Source organism: Chionomys nivalis, chromosome 3 (genome assembly GCF_950005125.1).
Source record: "Chionomys nivalis chromosome 3, mChiNiv1.1, whole genome shotgun sequence".
Lineage (NCBI taxonomy): Eukaryota > Metazoa > Chordata > Mammalia > Rodentia > Cricetidae > Chionomys > Chionomys nivalis.
Window position 1 is genome coordinate 62,660,329 of NC_080088.1, and position 11,207 is coordinate 62,671,535.

The following is an 11,207-nucleotide window of genomic DNA, read 5'->3' on the forward strand; positions in this document are numbered from 1 at the left end:
ATTTCTAGACCTCTGTTTAAGCCACTCAGTTAACGTTGGCATCTAGAAGGCTTGAAGCTGTTGGAAAAGCTTTTAGACGGTACCAGATTCTGAGCAGTCTGTGTTCTCAGTTCCCCCTGGGGCAGGCTAAGAGGACCTCATGGCAGCGCTGAGGAGGGAGAGCACCTGACACTGACCTCAGGACCCTCTGATCCGTCAGGGTGGTAGGTTGGCTGAGTGGAAGGGACTTCCTTCAGGTCAGTTTGTGAGTCACAGACTAGGGACTAGAGCTGACTGTGAGCCTCCTCTGTCCCCACTTTACACTGTAAGATTGGAAATGATGGTAGCAAGAAGTCAGGCATTGTGGTAAGTTGGGCAACGCCACTCAGGGATGTCATCAGCAGTTCACTGTCTTTGATAATCAGGTGCGACTATATATTTTAGACATTACAGCAATCGGAAGTAATGGCGTAGAAACAGGCACATGCCAGTGGGTATGCTAGGTTTCTTTGGGGACCTTGGCATTGGGACCATGACTGGTCAGATCTTTGGTGTCTCACCTAGAGGAACAACCTGTCTCTGTGCCCAGAAGAGCCAGCAGTGGGAGTCTGTTCCGGTGTCCCAGCCCAGCAGCCTGTGTAGAAGATGGGGTGGCACCTTCCTTCTGTGGCTGAATCTTGGGTCATGGCTGCTTTGTCATGACAGGCCATCTTCCAGCTCTATGATGTGAAGACTAAGGTGGGCCCTCCAAGCCTGGCTGAGTAAGGAGGACAGGGCTGGAGGGTCCTCCAGGGTCAAGTGGGGAAACAGGAGGGTCTCATTCTTGAGAGGAAGACCGCACTTCTCCAGAGCATGCCTGTTGGTCCCTGGAGTTACTACAAAGAGGCGGCAGAGCTGTTGCCCACCGGCCAGTCGGCAGGCTGGTTGTCTGCTGAAGTTGTTCAGGGCTTGGCACAGGAGCCAGTCCTCAGCCCCGCCCATGTCCACCACCTCCACAGGCGATGGCAGGCCTGAGAGGTGCAGGAGGTGCTGGGGAGGCATGTAGGTGTGAGTGAAGAGAAGCATGTAGTGTGTGGTCGTGCCCGGGAGGACGGGTGCGTGGACTACGTGTTCCAGATACTTCAGGCCAGGTACCAAGCCTCCCTGATGCAGGCAGCCAAAGATGAGAGCACCTAGGGCATTGAAGAGGACCAGGGTGCCCTTCCAGGGTATAGGCTGGGTTTGTGGACTGCAAAGCAGGACTAGAGGGACTATGAGGGGAATCAGGAATCTAGGCTCTTGGTGGCTAAAGGCAGATAGCAGGACAAGGGGTGTGAAGTAGAGGAGAAGGAGATGAGACTTGGAGCTAGACAGTAGGCCACGGGCACCCAGCATCCCCAAGAAGCCCGTTTGCGCAAACACACGGAAGCAGCTGTGGAGTTGTTGCCATGCAGCCTGCAGGGCTTGAGCATGCAATACCCCGAAGAGCAGGAAGCCATTGACTGCCAAGTGAGTGAGCCGTGCATGTGTGCCATGCCTTGCGAGGTTTTGGGGGTCCAGGTTGTAGTACAAGAAGTTGAGAGGTGTGAGAACAAGACAGCTGGATCTGGAGAGGCTGGAGAAGTACCAGCTGTCCATGGTTATAAACAGCATTGCAGCAAGAGCAGCCCCTGGTAACAGCACCAGGGCCTCCTGGATCAAGGCCGTGATGCTAGGTTTCAAGGTTCTGTGGATGCCCCAGAGAGAGAGGGGGACCAGAGCAAAGGCTAGAAAGGTTGGCCGATTGAAGAAGCCGGCAGCCATGACAGCACCAAGAAGGCAGGTATGGCACCATGGGCCTGGAGTAGGCGTCTCTGATATGGGATTCCATGCCACGTAAGGGGACACCAGCACCAGCAGCCATGTGAAGAGCAGTCCCTCGATGGTGTTGGAGAAGGTCCTTGTGTAGAAAACCAGGGTGACATAGGACCCAGACAGCAGGCACATAGCATTCCAGCGATCTGCCCCCCACAGCGGGGCCAGGTAGTACACAGCCCAGTCCAGGGCAAAGGAGAGGGTAGTGAGGAGGAGTCGGGGCCCCACCAGCAGCACGTAGCCACTCACCAGACCGGGCCAGAGCCCCAGCTCTTCCCAGAACCTGAGCAACCAGAAGGTAGAGCCAGAGGTCAGCAGTGGGAAGACCACAGTACGGCAGGAGCTGCTGGGGTAAAATTCCCAGGGCCGTGAAGCCTGCACACCCAGGATGTCCTCTGCAGAGAGAGAGGCAGGGGTGAGCCAGTTCCAAGCTTAGGCTTGTGCCCGGAAGAGTTAGGGGTCAGCACCAAGATTGCAAGGCCTCCTAGTGGACACTTCCAGCACAACCCCTGGGCTTGCACCGGGTGGTTTCCTGCTTTGGTAAAGCTACTTTGTGGGAGAGTCTCTCAGGTGGCCTGTCTTCTCTCCCCAGCTCTTGAACAGTGGAGACCATCCTGGATGCAGAAGAGACAGGCAAGGAAACAAAGCGAGAAACGGATTGTATGTGTCCCGGCTGGTTTAAGGATGAAAGGGCCTTTAACAACAATGTGGGGGACCTCCAGAGACGGCAAGGAAAGAGCGAACATGGTTCCCTAAGTGGGGTGAATAAAATTCTGCTGTCAAGAATGAGCTTGGAAGCCAGGCATGGTGGCACCTGCCCAGAACTCCAGGACTTGAGAGGCAGAGGCAGGAGGATCAAGAGTTTAAGGTCAGGGAGTTTGTGCCTATGCCCATGAGAGAGACTTATCTCAGAAATACAGGGAGGAGCCGGGCGGTGGTGGCGCACGCCTTTAATCCCAGCACTCGAGAGGCAGAGGCAGGCGGATCTCTGTGAGTTCGAGACCAGCCTGGTCTACAAGAGCTAGTTCCAGGACAGGCTCCAAAAACCACAGAGAAACCCTGTCTCGAAAAAAAAAACCAAAAAAAAAAAAAAAAAGAAAAAAAAGAAATACAGGGAGGAGACTGAAATGTCCACCTTACAGTTCAAATCTACCTTTTGAGCCGGGTGGCAGAGTTAGGCTTCCCACGCCACAATCTTAGTCCTCAAGCTGAGTGTGCTAATGCACATTTGTTTTTTGTTTCTTTTGTTTCGGTTTTGGTTTTTTGTTTGTTTGGTTTTTGGTTTTTCGAGACAAGGTTTCTCTGTAGCTTTGGAGTCTATCCTGGAACCAGGCTGGCCTTGAACTCACAGAGATCCGCCTGCCTCTGCCTCCTCTGGCAAATCCTACTGGTGTGCACCACCACAACTGGCTGCTGGTGCACACCTGAAACATTTAGAGGCTGAGTGAGAATGCCACAAATTTGAGACCGGCCTTAACTGTATAGAGAGACGCCATCTTAAAAGGGCAAGAAAATCGAACCGCCAGGTGGTGGTGGTGGCACATGCTTTTAATTCTAGCATTCAGGAGGCAGAAGCAGGTGGATCTCTGTGAGTTTGAGGCCAGCCTGGTCTACAGAGTGAGTTCCAGGACAGGCTCCAAAGCTAGAGAGAAACCCTGTCTCAAAAAACCAACAAAAAAAAAAAGAAGAAGAAGAAGAAAACGAAGAAAGAAAAGAAAATCAAATCAAGTGTCTTTGAATCTTTCTCCTTCTCTCCTTCAGTCTTTTAGCTGGGCATGTGGCCAGATATAAGGGCTTTATTCCCCAGCTGTTTTTATGACTGATGTGGTCATGTGATACAGTCTGACCAGCGGGCTAGAAGTGTATAACAGGTGGTGTGGTGACTCTTGCACACAGAAGCCTTGCTAGGAGCACTGCTATGAGTTGAAGGGCAAGCTTGGGCTGCAGTGTGAGCCCCTGTCTCAAAAAACAAAATAATTGCCTGTTGTGCACAAAATCCTGGGTTCAATCCCAAGCACAGCATAAACCAGGCATAGTGGCACCTGCCAGTGATCACAGCACTCTAGGATTGGGGGCCAAAGAATCAGAGGTTCGTGGACATAGGCAGTTCAAAGCCAGCCTGGGCTGCATGAGACCTTGCCTCAAAAAAGAAAAGACGGTGAGTCTGGAATGGTGGTGAACTCCTTTCCTATAACCCCAGGACTCGGGAGGCAGAGGCAGGAGGACCTTGCTGAGTTTGAGGCCAGACTGAGCCCTAAAACAGCCAGGATGTCATAGAGAGATCATGTCTAAAAAAGAAAAGGACTAGCCGGGCGATGGTGGCGCACGCCTTTAATCCCAGCACTTGGGAGGCAGAGGCAGGCGGATCTCTGTGAGTTCGAGACCAGCCTGGTCTACAGAGCTAGTTCCAGGACAGGCTCCAAAGCCACAGAGAAACCCTGTCTCGAAAAACCAAAAAAAAAAAAAAAAAAAAAAAAAAAAAAAAAAAAAGAAAGGACTAAAGAGATGGCTCAGCAGTTAAGAGCACTGGCTGCCCTTCCAGAGGTCCTGAGTTCAAATCCCTGTGATGGATGCCCTCTTCTGATGTGCAGGCATACATGCAGATAGAATATTCATACCTAAAAAATTACATTAAAAAAGGGTTTGTGTGTGACTACTAATCTTGGTCTGAAGGGAGAGGACTCTCCTTGAGCCTGCACAAGACAACTTCACAACTTTCCTTATGTCAGGCAAGCTTCCCTCGCCACCAGGAAAGCCCAGCTATGAAGTCATTCTGCTGACACGTCCAGAATCACATGCTGAGCGATCTGTTGGCCCAAGGAGGAAAACACGGAAGAGGCAGGTTTTTCATTAACATCCTTCAGAAGGTGAAGAGAATGTTCATTCCCACCTCAAGTTCTAATCCCAGAGAGGCTGCAGCTCTGCCTGCTCATTCACCCCCACTGCGTGTCTTCCCCCACCAAATGTCGACTGCTGCCCCAATCTTATTAAAATACGTGGGGGTTTTACCTGCCATGACCTCAGGTGACTGGAAGAACTCATCTGGGTGTATGTAGCCAGTCTGGGGAAGGAGACACCACATGACTCGAAGCAGACCAAGGCTCCCCCAGATCACCCTGGCGGCCATCTTCACATCAGATCAAACACAGGGCTGGAAGCCTGGGATGATGTCACAGCTGTCACGGGTGCCACTCTGGAGATCAACATCTGGGAGGGTGACATTTGGTGGTTACTGTAACGTGGACTACACTGTAATCTGAAGACAGCAACATAAAAACGATAACGCTAAGGCATGATTGGTACACATCTGTAGCCCCGGACATGGGAGAGGGGGCAAGTGGACACAGAAGGGTTTCAAGTTCCAGGCCTGGGACACAGGAGAAATACTGTCTCAAAACAAAAACAAAGCCGGGTGGTGGTGGCGCACACCTTTAATTCCAGCACTAGGAAGCAGAGGCAGGTGAATCCCTGTGAGTTCAAGGCCAGCCTGGTCTACTGGAGCTAGTTCCAGGACAGCTAGGACTGTTACACGTGGAAACCCCATCTTGAAAAGCCAAAACAACACACAAAGCAAAAGGTTACACGTGGTAGTTTATCCAGTAATCCCAGTACTTGGCAGACTTAGCAAGTTCAGTTGAAAAACCAAACTAAAACAAAAAGCAACCATGTTACAGTTAAGATGAATGTTAGGGGTGATTAGGAGCATTTGTAGCTATTGTAGAGAACCAGATTGGATTCCCAGCACCCACAGGGTCGCTTACAACCACCAGTAGCCCCAGTCTCAGAGGGTCCAAGCCCCTCTTTTTTTGTTCGTTTGTTTTTTGTTCTTTCAAGAGAGGGTTTCTCTGTGTAGCCCTGACTATCCGGAACTCACTCTGTAGACCAGGCTGGCCTTGAACTCGCAAAGATCCACCAGCCTCAGCCTCCTGAGGGCTGGGATCACAGGCGTATGTATGTCAACACCACCCAGGTTCAACAGGTATGCACATGCAGGCAAGACATTCATACACATAAATTAATAAATATTTAAGAAAATGAAAGTTAGGAGGCTGAAGAGATGGCTCAGAGGTTAAGTACACTGGCTGGCTGCTCTTCCAGAGGTCCTGAGTTCAGTGACTCACAACTGTCTACAATGAGATCTGGTGCCCTCTTCTGGCCTGCAGGCACACGTGCAGGCAGAATATTGTATACATAATAAATAAATCTTAGGGGGAAAAATAAAAGCTAGGGTTAAAATGGCAAGATTGGTAAACTGAGAAAGATAAGTAAGAGGACTTGTATAAGACAGGTCAGGTAGGAAGGACAAGGCTTGCCCAGCAGGCTCTGGAGGGATCCCAGAAAGTGCCACCCCCAGGAAGAACCCCGTCTCCAGGAGCAGGTACAAAGCATCATTTTCCTTTCCCTAGTAAACCCTGAGCTTTTGAGATAGTTTTGTTTTTGTTTTTCAAGACAGGGTCTCTCTGTGTTGCTTAGGAGTTTGTCCTGGAACTCGCTCTGTAGACCAGACTGGCCTCAAACTCACGGAGATCCACCTGCCTCTGCCTCCTGAGTATTGGGATTAAAGTGGTGCGCCACCGTTGCCTGACTGCGTTTGGGATAGTTAACCCTTACGTATGTTCTTCAAGAACCCTTGCTCTTTCCATAGTCGGTCTCTCAACTTTATGGCTGGTTGTTCTTTTGCACATATTCCTGTAATTGTGTCTGACTGAATTACGAGGAAGCATGGTTTCTAAGAAAACCTCCACCTCTTCCAGAAAGGCGTCCCCCAAGACAGTCCCAGAGATGGGCAGTGGGAGGAGCTATAGTACATAATGATTAGAAGTCCCAGCCTGAGAGGCAGCCCTTTGCTGTGGACTCTGGGCTGGGTCCGCCTTCCACTCTTTTTTTTTTTTTTTTTTTTTTTGGATTTTTCGAGACGGGGTTTCTCCGTAGCTTTTTGGTTCCTGCTGTCCTGGAACTAGCTCTTTTTTTTTTTTTTTTTTTTTTTTTTTTGGTTTTTCGAGACAGGGTTTCTCTGTGGCTTTGGAGCCTGTCCTGGAACTAGCTCTGTAGACCAGGCTGGTCTCGAACTCACAGAGATCCGCCTGCCTCTGCCTCCCGAGTGCTGGGATTAAAGGCGTGCACCACCACCGCCCGGCTCCGCCTTCCACTCTTTTCTTTTCTTTTTTTTTTTTTTTTTTTTAAAGATTTATTTATTATGTATACAACATTCTGCCTCGATGTATGCCTGCACGCCAGAAGAGGGCGCCAGATCTCATTACAGATGGTTGTGAGCCACCATGTGGTTGCTGGGAATTGAACTCAGGACCTCTGGAAGAGCAGCCAGTGCTCTTAACCTCTGAGCCATCTCTCCAGCCCCTGCCTTCCACTCTTGAGTGCACCATTCTGCTGTCTCAGATGCTGAAGTAAACCCTGAACCTCGTGAAACTGAATCCCCAGTCTTGAGGGGCACCTGCTGTGAACATCGGAAGGGGGGGTCTACTGTGAATGTGATGAACATCGACTGTAAAGGAATGGAACCCCAAACTCTGGAACATGATTGGAGCTGGTTGTGAGTCGCCTTTGCTGGAACTTTCCTTTGATTACACCAGCTTCTGACTTTCCTGGAAAGCCCTTTTAGATGCAATTTGGCACTCCAACCACACCATTTGTTTTGTTTTTGTTTTTAAATATTGATTGATTATGGATACAGTGTTCTGCCTGCATGGGGCACCAGATCTCATTACAGATGGTTGTGAGCCACCATGTGGTTGCTGGGAATTGAACGCAGGACCTCTGGAAGAGCGGCCAGTGCTCTTAACCGCTGAGCCATCTCTCCAGCCCCTCACCATTTATCATTTATTTTTTTACAGCTCCTCTATTCTGAGACATTCCTCAGAGCTTTTTTACTTACTACTGCTGCCGTTGCGTGTTATACTGATTGCATAGGCATCAAGCAACGTGGGGTTCAAGTTCCTACCCTGTCACTTGCTGGTGGTAAAACCAGTCTCAAAACCAATTTATTAAGCCGGGCGGTGGTGGCGCACTCCTGTAATCCCAGCACTCGGGAGGCAGAGGCAGGCGGATCTCTGTGAGTTCGAGGCCAGCCTGGTCTAGAAGAGCTAGTTCCAGGACAGTAACTAAAAGCTACGGAGAAACCCTGTCTCAAAAATCAAAAAAAAAAAAAAAAATATTTCTCGGCTGTAAATGAGTGCCTACCTTAGCATTGTAGGGAAAAGAAAAAAAGATAAAAAAAAAAGGCAGATGTAACAAATAGTTGATTTCAGTATCTGTTTTGCTTTAACTCTAAGCCGCCTTGCCAAGATCCCTGTGCGGCACCCTCCACTCCACTGCATTCTGCCAGTCGCCTGATCCTTTCTTACCCTGCTGGGCTGAGATTCCCCCGGGGCTAAGATCCACTGGGCTCCAACTTAGACCCAGTCCAGAGTCCAGTTTAAATGGACCCACTGAGGACATCTGTCAAGAATAACAGAAGGTCCCCAAGAGGAGGTGGCAAGATGGGTGCACTGACCACAAGTGCCAGAATCTCGAGACCTGCAACACAGCCCAGCGGCTCTCCAGGTTGGTGCCAGGTTACAGAAGCCCTCTCAGTGGTCTCCTCCCGCAGACAACCTAGGGGGCGGAGCCAACACCTGTGTGTGTGTGGCCCGGGGGGGGGGGGGAGATGACAAGTCTCGCCCAACCCTGATTAGTTTGCCGGTTCAGGCAACTGAACACACATCTGCTTGAGCTCTGGTCCAAATCCTGCGTCTCCCGCAGCCCCCTGGCTGTGAGTATCCCAGAGCCAGGAGACATGTTGGGTGAAAGGGACCGCTCCCAGGGGTGGTGATGAGACTAAGGCGAGAGAGTGGGTGTGAAGACCGAGAAGATGGGGACAACCAGGGCACCAAGGTGGGGTGGAGTGGGGTGGAAGCTGGGGGACTGGACATCTGTGGGACCTGAGAAGGGACAGGCTGGGCGCTGAGTCAGAGGCCTGGGTCCGCTTCCTGGTGCCTGGTGTTTCTCTGATGCCCAATGTATGCTCAGCCCCGTACCGGCTCTGGGGCTGCAATTATGTGTGGATCAGTGTAGTAAGGAAAGTCCCTACCTTCAAACTGAATCTTCTAGTCATAGCTGCTGGGTCCTTGCTAACGGGAAGGACTGAGGTCCTTAGGATGGATCTTCTTGGATCTAGCGTTTGACGTTTGGAGGGATTTTAAACGCCATGGGAGGAGGGCCCCAGCACTACCAAGAACTAAGAGACTAAGCCAAGAACTCGCTTAGTCTCTAGGATCCTTGTTGGACTTCGCAGTGACTCCTAACCCTGTTTTCCTGCTGGCTGGCATTTCACCCACCCTCACCTTGACCCTGAGGCTGCACTGAACTCTGCAAGGAACTCTACCTTCCAAGCCTCCTTTTTTGGTTGCCGGAAAGGAACTGTTTGTTCTTTGATTGACGTAGAATATAACAGCCAACCTTAAATGCATCAGGAGAGTGGAAGGGAGCCGGGCAGCTGGGGCATACCATTAAGTTTACCACACCCTCGCAGTTCCGGGCCATCAAATGGGAACTTTGCTTCCTACCAGGAAAAGCCAAGGCCCTGACCATCATTCTCACCCCCACCCCACTCCTGCTGCTACCCCCAGACAGGGTTTCTCTGTGGCTTTGGAGCCTGTCCTGGAACTCACTCTGTAGACCAGGCTGGCCTCGAACTCACAGAGATCCACCTGCCTCTACCACCCGAGTGCTGGAATTAAAGGCGCGCGGTGGAAGGCGGTCCCTGACCATCTTGACGGTTCCTTTCCATGGTTTGAGGTAAAAGTGTCTGTAGGAGATGCGTGACATTTGAGGACAGGGAAAGGATGCTCTCTTGACTGAAAGCAACTGTCCCTGCCGCCCACAAGAAAGCCTTGTGCTGGTGTACAGGGTCCCTTTTTCTCTTTCCCTTGCCCCCATGGGACTCCTGGGACCCATTCTCTCAGGGGAAAGGCTAAAATTAGGGGCTAGCTAAAATTAGGGGATCTCTTGGTGCACACAGACATCTTTCTCTACACTTTGAAGCGTTTTAAAGTTTCATTTCCACTGGGATCTTTTTTTTTTTTTTTTTTTGGTTTTTCGAGACAGGGTTTCTCTGTGGCTTTGGAGCCTGTCCTGGAACTAGCTCTGTAGACCAGGCTGGTCTCGAACTCACAGAGATCCGCCTGCCTCTGCCTCCCGAGTGCTGGGATTAAAGGCGTGCGCCACCATCGCCAGGCTCCACTGGGATCTTGCTGCTGTGTTATAGATGGGGATACGGAGACTCAGTATGGCTGTGGAACCGCCTAGGACCCCGGCTCCCCAGGCAAGTCTAGTAACAGAAGAGGATGCAAGTCTAGGCCTTCTGGGCCCCAAGCCAGTGCTCTAATATGGAAAGTGCCCTGAGCTTCCCTTCCCAGCAAAATGTCATCATGAGTTCCTTGTTGTCCCCTAGGTTCCCTGCCGGTCAGCGCTCTCACATCCTGCAGAACAGTTTGGGGGAAAGCTGCAGATGAGCGCTACCGTTCCCTTGCTGGTCTGTGGGCTCGGAGCAAAACTAAAGGCTGACCCCCGTTGCCTGCCCGCATTGCGCCCTCATCCCGTCCCCAGCCACTCTTCCCAGACTGGGACTGACTCACCCACGCGCTGCCTCGGGATGCACCTGCCGCGCTGGCTACCAGGGTCATCGGGAGTGAGGGCCTGAGCCCGAGGCTCTAACGCCCTGCGCCTGCGGGACAGAGGATTGCAGAGCGGGGTGGGGCGATGGTCTTCCCTCTCCACAGCCGGCTCTGGACTTCCACCAGGGAATTAGGCCAGAGATCAGGCAGAACTCGCTAGGCGGGGCGGAGAAGAATGGGGACAATTGTGTGCGCCCCCGCCCCCAGTCCCGCAGTCTGCAGTAGTCGCGGTGGGGACTCCTGAGGAACTGATCCTACTTTGCCTGTGCCGTGAGCGTATTCTGTCAGCAGCGCCTCCTTGTAAACCCATGCCCGATTAGCTTCCTTTTTTAGTACTAGCGTAGTCTCGCCAGACTGTTTCTCACTGTACATTTTGCTTGCTTGTTTTGAGGCAGGGTCTCGGTGGCCTCGAACTTGCCATCCACCTGCTCACCCTCTCTAGAGCTGGATTACAGGCGTGCGCCACCACACTAGCTTTCAGTCACACACTTTTGTGGTGTGTGTATGTGTGTGATTATTTCTCCGTGGTAGGGAGCTAGTCTAGCATGACTGAGATCCTTTGCTCGTCTTTAGCCCCTAACAAAAGCAAACCCCACTAAAACCAAACCAAACCAAGATGAACACAGAAGAAGTTCCTGTGGGAGTGGGACAGGGAAGTGGTCCTTCTGCAGCCGGTTCCGTTCTCCCGGGATGCTGAGCTCTCCAGGCAGTTGCCGGGGGCAG

The 11,207-nt window shown here is 51.4% G+C and overlaps 1 protein-coding gene across 1 annotated transcript; it reads right to left on the minus strand.

Annotated features, from left to right (window-relative positions):
• Window positions 1-420: 420 nt before the first annotated feature.
• Pigz (phosphatidylinositol glycan anchor biosynthesis class Z) lies at window positions 421-10,588 on the minus strand. Its single transcript, XM_057765437.1, has 3 exons — window positions 10,446-10,588; window positions 4,822-5,019; window positions 421-2,207 (listed from the first exon to the last, which is right to left on the minus strand). The coding sequence occupies exons 2-3, from the start codon at window positions 4,937-4,939 to the stop codon at window positions 676-678; spliced, it is 1,650 nt and encodes a 549-aa protein (XP_057621420.1). The 5' UTR covers window positions 4,940-5,019; window positions 10,446-10,588; the 3' UTR covers window positions 421-675.
• Window positions 10,589-11,207: the final 619 nt, after the last annotated feature.

Excerpts from the sequence above, each read along its gene's own strand:
- Pigz (XM_057765437.1), bottom strand. The coding sequence starts at position 4,939 with ATGGCCGCCAGGGTGATCTGGGGGAGCCTTGGTCTGCTTCGAGTCATG. Across the intron at positions 2,208-4,821 it reads GTCACCTGAGGTCATGGCAG|AGGACATCCTGGGTGTGCAG; the intron begins GTAAAACCCCCA and ends CTCTCTCTGCAG.